The sequence below is a fragment of the Cyclopterus lumpus genome, chromosome 4 (genome assembly GCF_009769545.1).
Source record: "Cyclopterus lumpus isolate fCycLum1 chromosome 4, fCycLum1.pri, whole genome shotgun sequence".
NCBI lineage: Eukaryota > Metazoa > Chordata > Actinopteri > Perciformes > Cyclopteridae > Cyclopterus > Cyclopterus lumpus.
In genome coordinates, this window is record NC_046969.1 from 6,535,413 (window position 1) to 6,556,583 (window position 21,171).

Consider the following 21,171-nt stretch of genomic DNA (forward strand, 5'->3'; position numbering starts at 1 on the left):
GGGCTTCTTACATTCAACACTGTTAACCTAAGGCACAACATGACGCCGGGGGGGCTAAATTAGCGCGATGACCCCATCAGTCGGGATGGCGCCATCATCTGTATCTGCCGTATAAGAGCAGTGTGGAGCGGCTGCCCTTTGCTAGCCGCCGGGGGCCGATGCTCACGCTCACTAACATGCACTGAAAGGCCCACGTGGTGGACCCCGCCTCTGTAAACAAAGCACATAGAATGAGTTGAAGACGCCAGGAAAACGCTCCTATGTATGATATTCTGACGTGCAAACCTCACCGTTTTTTATTAAACTGATTTGCATGCCAAGATTGTACACGGTACATTAAGCAGTCATTAGCGAGTAGCGGGCTCGAAGACGGACCTCCTTTGGAAAAGCAGAAAGATCTGAGTCTGTATCCTTCTTTCCGACGATGTGGCCGCGGCTACAACGCTAAGTTGCTCGCCTTTTCCTGAGCTGCAGCCCATTTTTCATCGACTCTCACTGATGCCCCCTCTCTACAGTCCATCGGAGATAAAACTGTACATTCTCGAAAGTGAATTGGCAAGAGGACGTTGAGCTGATTTGGCAGCCTCCGCTGAAGCAAAGTGCTGCTAAAAACCCCTCTGATTGAGATGAATGGAGAAGGGGCCCCTCTGGGGTATATTTGTTTGTGAGGCATCTTCAGGTGACTGATGTGAAATATTCACAACATCCGCTGCCTTTAATTCTTACCTCACCTCAATGAAGACGGATGCCAAAACAAAGCTGCTTTTAAGAAGAGCGCTGGTCCTTTGTTTTCAAAAGATAATATAGTTTAAATAGTAGAAGTGCCTGGCCTTAAGGCCCGGACGACTCGGTGCAGCAGCATTGGAGAAAAAAAAAAAAAAATCAAAGACGGGAAAACTGAGATAAGAGTGCCGGAGAAAATAAAAAGTCTCTGCTGTTACATATAGTGTGATGAATCAGCCCATACGTTTCTGTAATTTCCTCTGAGAGCCCCGACCATTTGTCAAAAATGTTGCGGTATGAGTTAAGGTGTCATGTGCGACTGCACCGAAGAGATGAGACGAGGGCCGACGGGCCTTGTTCAGCAGGCCTTTAAGCCCGGGATCGGAGTGCAGCGGATACGCAGGAAATTCCGCATCAATCAACGGGCTTACCTTTTGATTTGCGGCCCGGGCTCCTCCGTATTGCAGAATCATTAAACTAAAGTTGAGGAGGAGACTGTCATTGAGAAGCGACGGGGAATGTTTGACACAATTTGCCGCGCGGGCCTTTAGTGTTCAGTCAGCCGCGCGGCGATACACTTCATTTTGTTGCCGTGGAAGAGAACACAAGTAAGAGTCGAGCTCCAGAAATCAGATTTGCGGCTGCCGAAGGAACGGTTTCAGCTGCCTGAGTTCGGGGCAGTTTTGATGGCAGGATAAACGCAACAAAACAAAAAGCTCTCTGTTATCACAAGTGTGGATGAATAATTCATAACTGGCAGATTTTCTTTTCTCTTTTTGCTTCTTAATTATTCAGAAAGAAACACAAATGTCCTTTCTTATTGCCTTTTCACAGCGTATTCAACCCCTTTTAACCTTTTAACGGGATTTACAGGTTTCCTTTGCGGGATACGTGTTGGGTGAAGAAGCCACAGATAATTGTCTGGTATAAGTAAACGGATGATAGCTCCTGGTTTAGTCTCATATCTGACCTCCAATGTCAAGAATTTCACTTCTTTGCGTTATTTCTCTTTAACCTGCAGCTGGTTCAATGAAGTGAAGACAAAAGATAATATGCAGAATCACATTAGCTCATTTGGCTTCTTTTCAAGCGACTGATACTTCCTGTAAAATAGCATCGCTTATACTGTAGCTTCCCTCGGAGAGTGTCAGTGAACAAAACACCACGTGCAGTATTCAATTCAAGGTTCCCCTCTGCTCCCCTGTGACTTTGAGAGGCTTTTTGTCTTCTTCTCACAAACACACACACACACACACACACACAATAATAATCTCACTCTGATGCTTTTTTTCTTCCTCTGATGCTTTTTCTTGCTTTTAGTTTATGAGCTTATCCCTCGCTGGTTGACATTATAGTGTAAGCCAGTGCGACAAAGTGGTCTTAAAACATGCATCGAAATCCTCAAAGACTGAATAAACAGCGGGAAAACGCTCCTATCTCAGATGCAAATGTGGATTTGCACATCTCTGCCGTGGTGATTAAGCCAGCGACAAATCTTGAAGGTGCAGCGAATGAGGCGATTCTGAAATGAACCATAATTTTGAAACATTAATTCTGTCTTCTGCTATCTTTTTTTTTCTTCTTTTTTTTTTTACCAGCCAGCAGAATATGCAGCCATTTAAAGCTCATTGTTGCTCAATCTGACAACACGAGCTCACTAAGTGACATTTTATGCAGTTTGTGTGGAATTATTCATACTAGGGATTTACAATTTAAGTGATGAATCTCCATCAGTAAAATGCTCTCACCTAACCGGTCTTATAATAATATTAAAGCTGTACATTTTTAAATAATAGATGTGCCTCAGAGCCATGTGTATCCGTGGACCATGTTAACAGGCTAAGTGCTGTGCTCCCCTTCCAAGGCCCCACACCAATAGTACAGAGCCTCTCATCCATCTATACACTCTGCAAGACGAGGCATAATCTGATTTATATTATACGGGTATTTTGATTGCCAACCTGTAGCATCGTGTGTATCGTGTTCATTTTATTCAATTCATCAACTATAAATATTCAGTTCCAGCTTCTCGTGAAGCCGGACATTCGGCTCGGCTGTAGCTCATGGGGGAGAGCGGTCGTCCCGTAACCACAAGGCACCCGGTTCGATCCCCGCTCTCCCCATAGATGCATGTTGAAGTGTCCTTGAGCAAGGCACTGTACCCCCAGTTGCTCCTCTGGCTCTTCACTGCAACCCACTGCTATTAAATAACTACGGATGGGTTAAATGCAGAGAAGAATTTCCTCAATAAAGGATGTATTATTATTATTATTATTACATCGTTGTGACTTCCTATCTGGTTTAGTGAGGGAGAAAAGTATAAGGCATATAAAGATAGTGTTACATTTATATATTTTACATTTCTTAAACATTAATCTTCATGTGTTTTTTTGTCTGTGTGTGTGTGTTCTTCTTTAGTTTTATTATCCAGCTTCCTATATTTGCCGTAGTTATTCCCCACATAAAGCATGTTTGAACTCGAGAGTGTTCTAGTGGGAACACTGTATCCGACAATCAATCTCTCTCTCTCTCTCTCTCTCTCTCTCTCTCTCTCTCTCTCTCTCTCTCTCTCTCTCTCTCTCCCCGATGTAAAACTGGCAGCCGAGCAGTTGGATCCAGTTAGGGAGCCAGATACTGGCTCTGTCTCCGGCTCTCAGCCGCTCCAAAGGCTGAAATGACACGTCCTGAGCCGCCGGGCCCTCGTGCTGCCTGAGAGTGGAACTATGTCAACTTTCCAAGCAGCGGTGTTTGGCAGCGGGCAGAGAGCTACATGTTCACCGCCGCAGTGTAATATGAGCGAATGTCCGCCTGCTGCTTGAATACGCACGGCGGTGAGGAATTGAAGGGTAAAAACCTGACTGAACGAGTTACCAAATGTAACAAACGCCGACGCTTCGATGCTCGTGGGAATAGTTTTGATGAAAAATGAATAAATAGATAAATCATAGATAAATCATCTATGCTCAGCAGATCTCACCTCGGTTGAGCAGCTATATTGGATTTAGGATGCATGTGTTGAGCTGCGTTCACACCAAATGTAGGTCAATCACGCCAGAGAGAAGGAGGGGCTTATCTCCATGTAGATGCGCAACGTCTATTTTTTTTTTTAGCTAATCCATTAACACTCAAAGGAGACATAAATACAGCAAAATAGACGGTCCATGGGCTACACGCATACACGTATATGTACAGTATATTCTACAGTAATTGTAATTTTTAATGGAGGTGTTTCCAGTGACTCCAATCGTCACCCATCTGTAGTTGACTTACTGGCCGCTTTTCCTCGCTGTGGGACAATATTCTATATCCCCATATGAATATTGTGAAGCTTAGCGCTAATCTGATAAGAGTTGTATTTATTTATTTAGTGTGCCAGCTTAAACGTGTGCTTGTTCACGTATTCTTTCAACAATGGTGATTTGCAGAAGACATAGAGATACAGCCCAGGAGGAATATGGCTTTCCCCTCAGGCAAAACTGAAATGAGCATTAAGCTTTAGGAATTTATTAAAATTGATCATTGGCTTTTTTTTCTGTCAAACTTTCTGCTTTATTATGGTTCACTTCGTTATTTTTATTTCTCATATTGTGATCAAAATTTTTTTTTAAAAACACACACACACTCCTTTTACCATGGTGAGATAAATTTGCGTCCATATAAGTCAGCCCGAAAGATATTTGAATAAGCTAAAAATGTTAGGACTCTAGAGGTTACACAAGATCTATTTTCAGGATTAATTCATTATAAAGGAGCATTTAGACAGTGAGAAGACATCAAAAGGCGAGCCTAGAGGGCAAAGAGAAATTCATAGTGATAAGATAAACAAGTCACGTCCACAGCATGGGTAAGCATTGCAAACTGCTTATTCTAGGAAAGCCTTTAAGTGCAATTAAATGTTCCATTAAATGCAGCTGTTAGTTATTCCAACACAGTCAGCACAATTATCTTGTACTCAATTATGGCACATTAATAATTCCCCCACCGACTGATCTATGTAATTTGCATATCACATTGTTGGAATCACTTGTATGTTTTCTGGCTTTTAGCAATAAAAAAAAAAAAAAAGCCCAATGGGGTCTTAAAAGTAGTGAAATATACAAAAATGATTTTTTTTCTTTGTGGGGTCGATTTCTAATAGAGAAGGCTGACTGTGCACACATGCTCTGCTCCACTGGGTTCTTTTTGCAGATGGTCTCATTGCTATGCATAGAAAAGCCATCTTTATATTTGCATTTGGTCAATTTTCCCCTTTAAGTTGGACATCTGTCTCTGTTAGAAATTAATCTGTGGATCCCTACAGATGCTGCTCAGGTTTTAATTAATTGTTTTAACGCATCAATAATAAAAAAAAAAAAAGAAGAAGAATTGGAGTCAGTTGCCTCTCCCACATCGCTCCTTCTGCCCTTCCAACTTAAAATGGCGAAATTGTTGTATTCAGAAGACACCTTTTAAGTAATTGTAAATTACTAAGTAGTAGCTCTGTTAAGTATTTTCCAAATTTTGCACAAACACCCACGTCAGGTCCGTCCCATGAGCGATTTTCCTCAGACTTGCCACTTTCATTTGGACTGAAGGATTTAGATGGTTACTGTAGCCTCACAAACCCACTCAAGAATCCATGTGTGAACTAAGCAGGGCCACCACTGCTGTATTGTGCGATTTAATTACTACAACCCAACAATTGACTATTCCCAAAACATCCAAACTCAAGAATAAGCAACGATGAATGCAGACAATTGGCTCGAAGTTGTCAAACAAGACATGTCGTACAATCGTGCCACAACAAAAAGGTGCTTTGAGAAAACGTGGCAACAACCGCGGGAGGTCCTTGAGCATGCATGTACAAGTGGCCACCCAGAACATCATGCATTTTGCCCCCAGAATGTGGGATTAGCTGTGGACGGACACAGAGGCGCACACTCAATCACTCACGGACACACACACACACACACACACACACACACACACAGATCTCATGATCTCCCTGGCAGATTAAAGTGACAGTTTCTCACAATTGCCTAAAAGGATAAAGATAATGACATTTTTAGACGGATATGATGAGGCGGTATTCATCCTCAGGTCTCTCTGAATCTAGTTTTTCCTTTGACCTTGTAGATGTCAGAAGTAGATGTCAAAAAGAAGACAAAGTCTTGTCTCCTCCCGGCCAAACACCACGGTTAGTTAGTCATTAGTCTGGCAAGGAGATGTTGTTACTTGTATTGGACCTTTGGGAAAATATTAAAAGAAGACACCGTCATGGTGTTTGGCAATAATTTGCAAGTGACAGCGAAGGGAGATTGATTTCCTTTTTCGGTTGGCAGTTTATCTTTGCTGCCCGTGGAGCCTACATATACGTGCGCTCCAAAGTCAGTCTTTTGTCGAGGATGATTGAGCTGCGATTGTGAACAATCTAACCGTGAGCTGAGAAGCAGAGGCTGGGTTCTAGAGTGTCCTTTGTGCTTTCAGCGAAGATATGCTGCTTTATCTTTTAGCCTTTATATAAATGAGTTGCATCTTTCAGGACAAACGGCAAAAGTGAACTTGTGAGATATTTGAATGCCTGTCTCGATGTTTGATGTAACTTTTGTTTCACACCAACAAGTTATTGCCAGTTGCTTATCGTTGTATTCATGCCGTTTGTCTCTTTGACCTTTGTCTTAAAACAGCTTATTAACTGCTTCATTTAGCTTGCTATCCAAACTTGGGGGGCAATCATCTGGGTCTTTTTCAAAGCTTGCTTTGAGTGTGTTCATGTTGGCCTTTGCTCTTATTATTTGCTGCTTTTCAATCTTTTGTATTTTTTTTATTTGTGTATCACAGTTTTTTTTTTCAGTAATTGCTCACCTGAGTGCAATAAAACTTACAGCAGCAGAACTAGCAGCATGAACTAATTTGTAAACAACAACTCAGACCATTTTTAAAACCACATGTACCACTCTGTACCACATCCAACCTTTTTATCCAGTATGACTTACCGTGAATACACAGATTCCGTTTGGCAACATGGTCAGCCTACTCAATACCATTAGTATAATATGTCTGCTATGCTTGCACACACCTACTGTGTTAAAAGACCTTTTTATAAAATGTATCTTAATACATTAGCCTCCGATTCATTTTGACAACAGTGTGTCTTAATGGTTCTAGAAAATTGAAGCAGTCTCCTTAAAAATGGTTGTCTTTTCGTCATGCTTTCTTCGCGTTACTACATTCAGTCAACCCATCTATTGAATCAGAACATTTTAATTTAGAATGATTCTTTTTGAGCCAGCAAAGAATGAGCCGTGAGCTTTAATAGATTACCCAACAGGTAATAGAAATAAACACATTCGGCTCGAGTGGAGCTGTGAAACAGTTATCTGCCTGAACAGCTTCAAAAGCTTCATTTCTTTCGAGAGAATCATTTCCTCCTGGCACACAGAAGATACTTTAAATACAAACAGGAAGGAGACGGGTTCATTCCACTTGTTTAATAAGGAAATACAAGCAAACAACCGATGCTATACAAGAAACGTGGTCTTCTACACGTTGTTAGGTTCGCTGTCATCGAGTTCTTGTTTCCCCAAAATGTTACATTTGCATTCGACACTCAATGCTGAGTTGTTCTCCACACTTGTCGTAAAAGCAAAGGGCTTCTGTTACATATCAGGTGGAAAGCTCAGAGTGCAGACAACAGGAATTTACCAAGCGAATTGCAACGTTACTTAACGCAACTATGCAGCACCGACACAAGGACACAGCGATGTTTACTGGTAATTCAGACGCACAATGGCTTCTTCACAATCGAGACAACCCCTGCCCCACACACAACCCAAGTGTCCTTGCATGAACACATACTTCTTCCAATGAACAGGCTGGTGGACAGAGTTGTCTGCATGTGTGTCAATCAATGTGATTTTTTTTCTTCTTCTTCACGTACTCCTACATGGTTGCACCCGTAGAATCAGGTCCCCTCTCAGCCTCCAGTTGGTGCTTCCAGCACAGCACTCATGACCAGACCTTGTGAAGCTGTCTGATATATGCCATGGTATGAATCCCTGAACTTGCAGTAAAGGTTTTCCTTGACAATTATGTACACATAGCCGTTGTGTGATGGAAAACAATGCCATAATGATGTATGGCCTGTGGATAAATTGGGTGAGCATATCCTCTGTGGAGGCTGGCTGGGAGATTACTCTCTCAGTGCCAAACCAGCAACTTCTGCCAACTTGTTCGGTGTTTCCAGACAAGCGTTTCCTAGATGAAAGAGAATGGAGAAAAGAAAGGATTGAAGCAATCACACCTGGTGACAATAACAACCCTATCGTAGGTCTGTTTTTCGGCTCAACCACAGGCACACCAAAAATGCCAAATAAATCCCTTGTTTCACCACGTGAGCTCCCATTTAGAGGTTCGCCAAGGGGCTTGTGATATGTGCCACCGATGTGGAGAAAAGAAAGCTCTAAAAAAAGCAAAGAGTTTCTATAATCATGCTCTGGCAGCCAGTAACACTTTCGGAGAGTCTAAAGGATCTTAAAAGGCAACACCTGCCCGAGCCACGGCCTGTTCACCCTGCTGCCGTCTAGCAAGACGTATCCGCTGCCGTACCGCCAGACATCAGAGCAGCGTCTTTCCTCCGCCTGGGAGACTCCTAATCTCATCCTCCACGCTCCACCATGTAATATAGTGTTTTTCTTGTGCTGCAACATCGGACTACAAACTGCATTTGTTGCGCAACTCTGTGTTCAGTTGGTCCAGACTAGAATATCTATTATATATGTATTTATACACTATTGAATGGATTGCAATAAATCCTTGTATGGACATCCATATTCCCCAGAGGAGGAAATCAACTGACGTTGGTGACCCGTTGACCTTTCGTCTAGTGCTTCCACAAGGTCTAATTGTTTGCGCGTTCTCCTTCAAACGTCCAGCAACACGTGTTGATCCGCTCATTGCATGCATTCAGTCTTAAAATAAACCTTTTGTCTTCACGGGACACACAATAGGGTTCAGGCAACAACAGCATTTGGTTTAAGTGGCGTTACTTTAAGGAGAAGAACATAACAAAAAAAAAATGTTCAAACAAGACCCCAGGAAATAAAATGTGCCCACATGGAATTTCAACTTCGGTGTGAGTTACATGATTATATTGAGCCCAAAATACTTTTTCCTTTAGACGTACATCCCCAGTTGATGTGAATGAGCCTGAGGCCGAGCAGCTTTGTGGCAAGGTGAAAGGAAACGCCAGTGCGCTCAGCTCTATGGGGATGGATGCGGAGGATCCTGATAGCTCGGAAGTCAAACCTTTTTGTGCTTCACATGTGGAACTTGGCCAATTTTGTATATTAATATCTGTTTACAGGTTTTGAGGGGTTTGTTTCTGTATAAAGCAGTTTGTTGTGCCAGAGGAAGCCGTGTACAATCTAGTAAATTGCCTCGAGTGATGTCAGACACATTGTGGGTCATGTCGGCATGTGCTGACATGGAAGATACGAAAAAAAAAAAGAAAAGACAACGTATCTAGTTCTGCTTCATTGATAATAATGATATTCATATTAATCATTTGTGTACATTGTGTGTTTGACAATGTAACAAAACTGCAATGAAATCGGTGGAGCACTCCACCGATTTCATTCGCGGTTCCCAAAACTGACGGATGCTTTTTCATTTTTTTGCCAATCCTCTCACCACATCTCAGCCTGTGCGTATATTGCTGTAACAATCTTGCATACCTCATGCAAACGTTTTCATCGAGCAATTACATGAATCCTCAGGTGTGTATATAATTGAATAGGACATGCTTACACCAGCATCACAATAGATTGTAGCATGTTATGGGTGTCAAGGGGCATGGTAATGGGGAAACGCAATGTCGAAATAAATTTGACAGATGACACCACAACTTACCCATTATGCTTTGCTCCAGGGATCCTTATCTCAACTAAATTTCCAGCCGACAAGCTCACAAAGTTTCCAGTTCAGGTCTAAGTAATAGAATTGAAGACGGGATAGTGAAGGGAAAGGGTGTTGTTAATTTTATTCGGCATGGCAGTTAGTCGTGTGCTCTTTGTTTAATTTCCCTCTCTCTATATTTAATGTGTTTTTTCTCAGTATGCATTATTATGTGCCTCTGTTTCCCTCCCTTTAGGTGACCGAAACAAGGACGGGCCCTCTCGGATGCAGTAACTATGACAACCTCGACTCTGTCAGCTCCGTTTTGGTTCAGAGCCCTGAAAATAAGATTCATTTGCAAGGTTGGGCATTTATAATTGAACTCCCCCAATTTCTGTTGGAATTGTCGCAGTGTCTGTTCTTTGGCAAGTTTATCACTGCAGCATGAGAGTGTCGGAACGAATTTAGCTTCAATCACTCTTTTCGCTCTTTTCCTTTTTTTTTTTTTCTTCTTTTTTTTGCCATGCATCCTTGCCGGCTTCTGAAGTGAATCCTGTAATGATTCGGAACAAAAGTAGCAGAACTGTGCAGTGAAAATAAAACTTTAGGTGAATCTCAGCATATTGCATGTGACGCCGAGCACATGTCAAGCGTGGCAACAAAAAAACAACAGAGAAAATGAGTGCCAGCCTTTTGTGGCGTAGAACAGCCATCTTAACTAATTCTCTGCAATAGCCAAAGTACTTGCAGCTCCATATTCATTCATCCGTGTGACATTTCCATGTTTTTGTCCTTGACATAGGGCTCCAGGCCATACTGCCTGAGTACCTAAGGGCCAGGTTTGTGCAGGCAGCTCTCAGCTACATCGGTTGTAATGAGGAGGGCCAGTTTGTGTGCCGGGACAATGACTGCTGGTGCCAGTGCAAAGTGGACTACCCACAGTGTAATTGCCCCGAGGTGGATCTGAGGGCTATGGAAGCCAGTGTGCTGAAAATCCGAGATTCCTGGAACATGGCCAACAAAGACTTTGAGGAGTCAGGTCAGTGTTCTCCTGTTTGCACTCATTCATCGGCTGTGACCCCTCCACAATGACAGCAAATTAGTCTATTGGTACAGGAGCCGGTGGGCACAAAAAAAAAAGAAAAGTAGACCGAAAGGCGAAACAAGGGCCAATTACAGCCAATCAATGTGATGGGAATTCAACAGTACACAGAGGTGCCGGTTTTAAACCAGAAGTATCGTTCTTGCAAAATGATAAGAAAATAACGGAGAAGGGCATGCCATGCCTATTAGCTGAAATTACTGAGATTTGATGAATTTGCGCTAGTAGCTGTGGTCTTAGACTTTAAATTAAATCATTTTGACACAAACTAAAGTATTGCTCTCTATTGGCCAATTTTGCAAAATTAAATGACGATGATGTACAAGTGAAGGCGCTTCATCAAATTGATGGAAGAAATCCTGTAAAATCCAATAGCGCCATAAAGCCTATTGATTGGCAACATTTCCCTCAGTTTCCCTGAAACAGACAGAAATAGGCAAACATCTCTTTACAGTTAAATCGGTCACATCCCAGTGTCTTCAGCATTCAAACAGCTGCCTTGTGAGCCTGCGTGTGTGCAGAAATTGCATTGTGCAAATCTCAATTTTCAGAAAATGAAAGGGTAGCATTAACTGTAAAGGTTTTTTTCTGTAGCGAAGGGGAAGCTGTCCCACCCCATAAACAAATGACAGTAGCTGTAATCTGTTAGCTGCCTCTGATGTAATACTTAGCAACTGAGTTCGAACCCTTTTTTTTTTTTTATCAGTTAACCTCATTTTAACCAGCTTATCATTTTGCTCGAGATGTTCACTTGGGAAGATGCGTACGAGCTTTCAAACAAGCTTTTTGCAAAGTGATTTTATTAGGCACACCACACTGCGTGTCGCACACTTTGAATATATTTACTCAAATGTTGCACCCTCACAATGTATCACACGTGTTCCTGAATGTCCCAACAAAGCTCTGTTTCTGTGTTGCCATCATTATTTAAACTGTGAGCTGCATCCACACACCCTGAGGGCATCGAGTCACTCCCAGCTCTGCCTTAAGCGGTTCTTTGTGCACCCCGCTGGCTGAAAGTGTCATTACAGGCCACATGCTTCTGTACTGAGGGCGACTTCATTAGCTCACAGCTGGCGATAACTTAAGCAGCAAGGTGCCTTGAGAACTGCAGTTGCAGTCCTGAATCAAATCAAGGAAAATAAGTAAATTCCCTTAGAAACCCCTGGGGATCCACTCGTGTATTAGATCTAATAGAGAACAACTAACGGCAGCGATTAATAATCACGACTTGGATTTTTAAATGAGGCTTCCATAGTCACTTGATGGCGTACGTAAGGTGTATGTTTTTTCATTGCTTCACACAGTTGCTTGGTGATCTTCAGTTTTTGGTGAGCCAAGTAATAGAGTCATATTCATAATGGTAAACTGGAACAGTCTAATATCCATTGACTGGAGGGTGCAATATGTAACAAGTCAGGGGGTACAATACGGATCTTTGAGACCTTACACATTCTAATATTTTGCATTTGTTGTCAAATGGATTAAAATATCTGTGTAAGATTAACAAAGACAGCTTGTTTTTTTATTGTAACCTCATAATTTAGCGATTTAAGAAGTATCTGTCAAATAAGCCTCTTGGTACACATCATTACCCTCCAAACCCCAATTCTGTTTTAACAATGCCCAGAATGTGTCTGTTCTGCTGCCACTCCAGAGCTGACAGCGTCTTCTATTTTATAAATCTTACCAAAGGGGGGAGCGCTGTTACCTCCCCGGGTTCAGAGGCTGACCCGATAATAATGGTGGACGGAGAGTGGGTTTCCAGGGATGAGCTCCCGTTGTCCTGGTGATAAAATAATGGTCGAGCTCAGCAGCAGCTTGCGGTTTCAACCTTCCACAGGAAACTCAACACGGTGACCAGGTTTCGCCACTACATTGTGTCCAGAGAATAAAGTAGTGGACATAAAAATGCACACGGTCAACAGTAATCACCTATGATACAGTTACAAATTGTCAAATAACGTGGAGGGAACCATAGCTTTAAAACATTATTTTAATTTTTATATACCGCCCTGATGAGGTACTTTGTAAAAGCACAAGACTGAACCAATTAGATTTTGATTGTTAAAAAGCTCAAGGTCACTGTGACCTCACAGAACAAATCTTTGGCCATAACTTGACAATTAATTTGATTATGATGACCGTTTCACCAAAATGTCTAATTGGATAAAATGATGAAGTGATGACATTTTGGAAAGACGTGAATGTAAACTCTATTTTGAAGCACTGAAACCGCAAGATTGTAATTGTAGTAGATTGTGTACTTTTAAGGGGATTTGTATGCAATCTGAAAATATTATTATTATCATATTAGTTAATGTAATATACATGAATATGTGGAATTCGATGAACAAACATGGAAGCCACAACGTGTAGTTCCTTTCCTCAGGAGAATGTCTTTCATATTAATATCTAGGACATGTGAAGCCCCCCGACCCCAAATAACCATGTAATATATTTTATTACAAGCTGTTTAATCAGCTTATTAATTTCAGAGGAACCTGTTACACACCTTGCATAATCACAAGGGAAGCCATTGACACTTAATTGGTTTTCTAATCAAATGCTATATCATCAAGATATCTAATTACAAAAAGTGAAGTCATTTTCTCATCTGTGTTGAGCTTTGCATCGACGTCCCATATGACCAATCGTGAATATTGTTATTGAAGGTGCCTCAGATATGTAATGTGTTTGCTGTGCATTGTGTTTTCAGCAGACAGCGGGTTGACATACAGGATATTATCCTCTGTTCTCCTGGTCCATAATGTTTTATCAGACTAACCTGGAAAAGCTGTAGTCAATAATGGAGGAAAAACAAATATTACCCCAACCTTGTATTTAGTATTTTTTTCATTATTATTAGCATAGGCATACAACAATACCACTCCCAGTTTGACCAGCAGCTCTTGAGCACATGTGACTCCTGCAAAGTGAGTCTCTCATTTGGTTTTGAAAAGATTAGCCGAGTAGAGCGAGGGAGGAAGTGAGAGAGTCAGCTCCGTGTGTTCCACTCTCATCTCGCAATCTCCCTTCGCCTTCCAGAGGAGTTTCAGAACTTCGTGCGAAGGATTCCTGCTTTCTACGCCCTGAACGCGTCCGCCATCCAATACTTCTGGAAGATGGAGCCGACCATCCACAACCGCTACAGACAGCTGGAGCTCGGCGCCCAGCAGCTCCTGAGCAAGGCGCGGCGCATCATCAACAAGCTCTTCACCCTCAGCAAGAGGTGTCGAACTCAGCCCAAAATTATTATGCTGAGGGAGAGGTGAGAAGCTTATACGTATTCCTGCCCACTTTTACTGTTAATACGGATGTGTAAGTGTGTGTGTGTGTGTGTGTGTGTGAGTGTGAGTGTGTGTGTGTGTGTGTGTGTGTGCAAAGCCAGCATGAGCATGTGTGAAAAATAATAAGAAAAAAATCCAAAGCCTGCAGCCACATCACGAGTTCTTTCAAGCAAGCTGTGAACGACAGTGCTCATTTATTTTTTCCTCAGCCCACTGTGCACTACAGCACTTTGTTATCCCCTCTACTATGCATTATGCAAATAATACATACAATACGTTGGCGCTTTGATATTCTGCTGAGGTCCTACTGAAAGTGAGCTATAGTGTCACACCTGATGATTTGACTGCACTCCCAGCCCAAGTCTCCTTTACATCCAGGAAATCAAAAGCCACCCTCCTGTGAAATTAAAGTGTGCAGTGTTTTTAAAAAAGGGAATACGCCACGTTCGGGAGTTCTTCCTGTTGGTTAACTAGTCGAGACAAAAAAAAGTTTTCCATGTCTCCTCAGTAGATCGTTGGATCTATTTTTGTGTTATTCTTAAAAGGAAAAAGGCACATAGTTTGCCAACTCCAAGCTGATTTAGTCAGTACAACTATTTATGGCGTTTTTATTATTTTTTTATTAGGAGCTGTTTGAGGTGAGAACTACATAATACTCCATTTCTTATTGCCACCTGCTCATTCATTTTAACACTCACCTACGACATCTTATCTGACCACACAAACACGCACAGGATGAATTATTAACCTGAGAGCTGCAACCATTTAAAATGTTCCGCTCTTGTATTGCCCCGTTCGATAAAGCAGATTATAATCTTTTATCAGAGTTGATGCACTCTATCTTACATGATTTACAGCCCACTAAACAGACACATTGCATTTGTCCTTATTTACTAATAGAATGCACCAATATTTTACCCGCCACTAAAATGAAAGGAAAACGGCAACAAGAAAAGTCGTGTCTCGTGGAATATGTTTTTTACGGCATTGCGGTTTAAAAGGAGGAGAAAAAGGTCCCCGGGGTAATAGCCGTCACACCTTATTCATCATTGCAGACTGACATCATACGGAGGAAAACTGCATCTCAGAAATTGTATTAAAATGACACTTGCATTATTGAGTTACTTTCACAGAGCTCTCCTCTCAGACAACACAAGACAAAACAGCAGCGATGCCACAAAGCGTTACCCTTTTTGTTTACAGTTTTAATAACACTTTATAATAACTGCACGCTATAAAGCATTGTTTTTTAACACTTAATTCATCATTAATAAAGCATTGTTCCACAAATGAAGTATTATACAATGCTTCATAGCGTGCAAAAGATTATGTAGCCAGATATTACCAAGACGTACCAGTGTATTTGGAAGGTCGGCACACATTAACTGCACGTTATGAAGCACTTTATATAAAACTGCATTATATAATTCTTCACTTACAAATGGTGAATCCATCATTCATAAAGTGTGGAACAATACTTTATAAATAATGAATTAAGTATTTACTCATGCTTAACTAATGCTTCATAGTGTGCAGTTATTAAAGTGTTAGCAACAGTTTTACTAATCACCCACGTATCTAAAACTTGACTCAATTATGGATCTCTTTGTTGACATCAGTCTATTTAACAAATGTTTCCATACATTTCCTGTCGTCCAGCATTAAAATATAATGCTGTTCTTCATTTATATTCTTTTCAAGTATTACCTTAAGTAGGTGTTACAAGTTGTCCCTTCAGATATATTAAAAAGGCTTGTACTTTTATTTTGAAGGGGCAATGCTGTTCGGAGGTAAAACGTCCCTGTAGAATGTCAATAGTGTCAGAACTCATTCTTATCTACAACACGACCTAACTATTGACAATGAGATGAGATGATGAAGTAATGAGTGGCATGTAGGTTATGTGCATATGGATCCATACAGGCAAAGAACACCATCTGCACTGAATGTAATATTCAATATTTCCTCAACACTTCAGCTGGACAGTATCTGGGGCAAATTTAGGGAGAGCAGCAAAGGCAATAACGAGATGTAGTGGGAGTGATGAAAGTAAATACTTAAACTGGATAATTTGGTTCCTGCTGTGTAATAACCTGGTGCTCTCAAAATGATCTAAGGAGAGTCTGTTTTTCTTTTTTCTTTCATCTTAACGTGGCTCAAAGCCAAGCGGTTGAAAAGAAATGGAATATAGCTTTTTCCTCTATATCAAAATCCTTTTAACTTTGTAAATTAAATTCCAAACTTTGCACAAAATTACATTAGTAAATTACACGTCTTAAGGTGCGAATATTCACATCACGTTTGGTGTGAACATTCCATAAACGTCGGAACATCTAACGCCCTGATGTTTGGGTTCATAACATCACCCGTAGGCTCACACAGCTCGTGGAATTTCACCGACTACGTCTCGATAACTTCCGCTTCCAGCGCTACTAGAGCAGCAGCAGCCAGGGGGGCGGAGCATCTCAATGCCGATTGGCTTTCGCAACCTGGCGAGTTGCGAAAGTTTTGAAAATATTTCAACTCTGGCGAAGTTTCGCAACTCGCCAGACGCGTCTTATCGCAACGCCCTTCGAAATTCGCAACCATTCGCATCAGCGCATTGACTTTGCGAAAACTTCGCAACGCGTTTGGTGTGAACGCCCCATCACTTTGACAAGCTCCATAAAAATGCACATAATAGAAAGGTTTCCTCAATTACACAGATTATTTCCATATTCTATTGTGTGTAACCTAGATCCTAGAGGCTTTTTTTTTTATTTAACTTAAATATTCATATACAATATGTCTGCAGCCATCATTCATGTAGCATCGTGGTCTTTGTCAGATGAAAAATAAGAAATGCTTTGTAACACTACGCCCAAAAATCCATTTTGGAGTTTCTACTGTAACTCTCTTTAAAGATGAGGAGAGCATGCTTTTTCGGTTTTGAGCTGCACTGTCAGAGAACACAAGGTGTCCAAATATCGCACGAAACAACAGATGTTCTTTTCTTTTTTTTTTGCTGTTGATAAAATGACAACAAAAAAAATGGAGTGAGGAAAAAGTGTTGCTGAATCGGTAGCAGAAGGAGAAAGTTTGAGTAATGCATTGATCGGTGTGACAGACAATGAACAGATTGCAGAGTGAACGGCCGGCTTCTCTTCGGCCCGCACTGCACACTGCGTCTCCACGACAGTTTACATGTCCTGCTGACACGATGCGCTTTTATGATGGCGGGACAGCTTCCTCTCCCTTGCTGTGCGCAGCCTCCACTCTGGTGGTGAGGTATGCACTGACTCTAATGGATGAGTTTCAGAGACGCTAGGTACTGTTAAGACTGTGAGCACATTGTATTGACTGTCTTTTGACTAAATGTCACCAGGATTTGATGTCGGAATATTGTAATAAAGTGGCATGTTTGTTCAAAGCGCTTGAGTTTCTACAGACTCCACAAGATTCACTCTTTAGTATTAAAATGAGGAAATATGCTACACATAGGTATCATTCTAATTCTAAATATTCTCTCTTTCTATATTTTTTTGGGGTGAAAATATATACACAGAAAATATATACACAGCATACATAGAATATTCCGAATTAGAATGATACCTATGTGTAGCATATTTCCTCATTTTAATACTGCATAATAACACAAAGATTTCTCAGTCATGTGGACTTTGACAATGTAAATGTTTTGACATGATGTAATACATCATGCAACTGCCTTAAACATGTTACCTGCATGTATCAAATGGCACCATTATCCATCACATTGCAGACAGTTGTATGATATTATTAATTTTGATGCAATCCCTGCATACATATGATATCCAGGAGCCCCGATGTGTCACTTTAAATCGTTTTATCAAAGCAAATTGCATTTAAATATGTTTTATCAAATCCCCCCAAAAAATTGACATAGTTCTCTTACTTTTTGAAAAATATATGTCTATCCTTCAGCCGTGTTCAAATCTGAGCTTCACATCCAAAGTATCAAAGTCTTCAGGCGTCACTTGAGTGTGAGAGAGGATTTTATTTTAAATGTAATGCAAATTACATCCGTCTGTTCTACTTTGGTGATGGTGCTGTGTGTACGCACATGCATTCCTCATTTGGCATCATTGTGTCTCATCAAATGTTTGGCCAGGGAAAGTCAGCACTAAATATACTGCCATGTAGTATTTGTTCCTGTGTGACGTGTACTGAGGTAGAACTTTATTTTGAAATGCTGAAACATGCCTTGTGTAACTGAGCTTGTGAAGTAAGAAACTTTGCTGACTTTTAATGGCTTTGATCTAATATTCATCATACAAGTTTAAATTCCCAGCGAAGCAGCTCGACTTGTAGTTAGTCAAACAACTGTTGGAACAAATGTTGTATTATTTCGATAAAAAAATGTGGTCATAAATTACTTATTCATGCACCATTGTTTGCCCTAAATGAATTGAGCAGCTGCACATGAGAACAATAACAAAACTGGTAACACCGCTAGAGAACAGGAGAGGATTCAGAAAAGTGACAGATGTGGAACTAAGATGGCGAGAGACTGATTTATGGCATTATATTTGTGTCATGCGGCCCATCTGCTCCTTTTTTTTTCATCAACAGTCTCAGGAATTTTGATTTAGAGTATATGTCTTAGATTAAATGAAACTATTATACATGAGCAATTTCCTGTATTTATTATTTTGTGTCTGAGCTCTTCTCGTTGGTACAAAGTAGACGAGTGTTTGGGAGAAGAAGATATGAGGTATTTCCAGCACCAATCAAAATGGAACAATATCGCAATCAGAATCTGATTAACTCCAGTCCGCTTATCATGGAAAGACAATTGGCCAACTTTGAGTGCTAACATTAAAACTTTTTTCACTAACATTACATATAAAAAAGAACACATACAAAACATCTTTTCTCGAGGGATGTTATCAAAATTTGAAGGGATTTGAATGGATCATGCAAATGTGCGCCTTGCTGAGTGGGCATGAGTCTCTGGAGAATATGAAGCGATACAGAGCTGTGGCGGACTGTTGACCTTCTCCCATACTGCCCTCGCCTACATTGTTTCATCGGAAAGCTGACAAGAGAGATATTAAATCTTAGCCAAGGTTGTTTTGAATATATTATTACCATAAACATAGAAATGCTTATCGCAAACCCATCATACTACAAGCTAACGATTTAGTGGTGTTTTATGGGTGGATTTATTTGGTCATAAGTGTCATAACATTTTTTTATTTTATATTATTATATTCATACTTGACAGATGGAGATAACTGAACAAGTGAAATCGAAACACACGATAAACCCGTTTTTTTAATGCTTATTTATATATCATATTAAATTCCATACATAGCCTTTTTTCCCTCATAACTATACAGGTACCTTAAAAATGTTGACACAAAATATAAAATTTCCTCCCGACATTACAATTATTCCTTTAATTTGTTTCTGGGCAAGATGTTTTTTGTTGTTGTTGTAAATACTTATTTTTATGACATAGATGTATTGATATCTATATGATATATATTTTTCTCCTGCAGGCCCTACAGCTACTGGCTGAAGTACATCCTCTCCATCATGTACTGCAGCGAGAACAACCACATCGGCTCCTACATGGAGGAGACCAGGAGCTGCTCCTGCCCCTACGAGCACCCCCCCTGCCAGGGTGTGATCCCCTGCACGGTGGGGGAAGGCACCTCGTGCGCCTCCTGCTCCTACGAGAACCGCTCCCGCTGCGCCACCTGCAACCAGGGTTACATGCTGAGCCAGGGCGCGTGCCGCAACGAGGTGCCCGACTCCACCGATCACTACATCGGCTTCGAGACGGACCAGCAGGACCTGGAGCTCCGCTACCTGCTGCAGAAGCGAGACAACCGCATCAGCATCCACGGGATCTTTGTCAGCAACGATGTGCGGCTTAATAACTGGTTCGACCCGTCGTGGAGGAAGAGGATGCTGCTGACGCTGAAAAGTAACAAATACAAGTCCAACCATGTCCACATGCTCCTGGGGATGTCTCTACAGATCTGCCTCACCAAGAACAGCACTCTGGACCCCATGCTGTCTGTCTACATCAATCCGTTTGGCGGGAGCCACTCTGAGAGTTGGATCATGCCCATTGACCAGAACAACTACCCAGACTGGGAGAGGACTAAATTAGACCTTCCGTATGACTGTTACAACTGGACTTTGACTTTGGGCAACAAGTGGAAAACATTTTTTGAAACGGTCCACTTTTACCTCCGGAGCCGGATCCGAGCGCCCTCAAGCACCGGGAATGGAACAGTATATTACGAGCCCTTGGAGTACCTGGAACCGGGGCGGAATCTAGGCTACATGAAGATTAACAGCATCCAGGTGTATGGCTACAGTATGCACTTTGACCCGGAGGCGATCCAGGACTTGATTTTACAGCTTGACTACCCGTACACTCAGGGATCGCAGGACTCGGCCTTGTTGCAGCTGCTGGAGATCCGGGATCGGGTCAACAGGCTCTCCCCGCCCGGAGCTCAGCCTCTGGACTTCTTCTCCTGTCTGCTGCGGCACCGACTCAAGCTGTCCACCACGGACGTTGCCAGGATCCAGGCAGCGCTGCAGACCTTCAGTGCCAAGCAGCCCAACTCTATGGAATACGAAACAACCAAATTATGTAGCTAATAAGTGGGCCGGCGGCCAGGCGCGCAGATGGCAGAGTGGTTATCACACAGGCCGGATGGCGGTTAAGAGCAATTCTGGAGACATGTGGGTTGGTTTTCACCGTCGTCATGGATCTCCAGAGTGCATTTGAGATCCTCGTGTCAGCTTTTCGTATAAATTTGTACAACATTGTAGAATTAAGGAGGATTTCACCAAACTTGCCTCATAGCGTCTTTTCTTCTTTTCTTTTCTTTTTTTCTTCTCCTGATGGAAATAATAACTTCGACAGTTAATAATATGAATTTGAAGCTCTCCCACCACGGATATGTGGCCAGTGTGCTGACGTTTGTAGGTTGCACACATTTTAAATTGCTCTCATGTGTAAACAAAAGCTTTTGCTGATGAAGTATTACCCCAAGCAATGTTATCATGTCACGGTTATAAACATTTCAACACCAGCATGTTTTTTGTTCGTACTTTTCCCATCACATTTATTTCTCAAGCTCAAAAATAAACACACATTTTCATTTTGACTATCATTGTCCTCTCTTTTAACCTGGCACA

The 21,171-nt window shown here is 41.5% G+C and overlaps 1 protein-coding gene across 1 annotated transcript in view; it reads left to right on the forward strand.

Annotated features, from left to right (window-relative positions):
* Window positions 1-20,628, forward strand: part of LOC117729799 (BMP/retinoic acid-inducible neural-specific protein 3-like) — a 40,608-nt gene extending 19,980 nt beyond the window's left edge. Inside the window, exons 4-7 of the mRNA XM_034531168.1 lie at window positions 9,854-9,959; window positions 10,400-10,636; window positions 13,748-13,970; window positions 19,512-20,628. Coding sequence (XP_034387059.1) covers window positions 9,854-9,959; window positions 10,400-10,636; window positions 13,748-13,970; window positions 19,512-20,628 — 1,683 coding nt within the window. The remainder of the gene's footprint in view (window positions 1-9,853; window positions 9,960-10,399; window positions 10,637-13,747; window positions 13,971-19,511) is intronic.
* The last annotated feature ends 543 nt before the right edge of the window (window positions 20,629-21,171 follow it).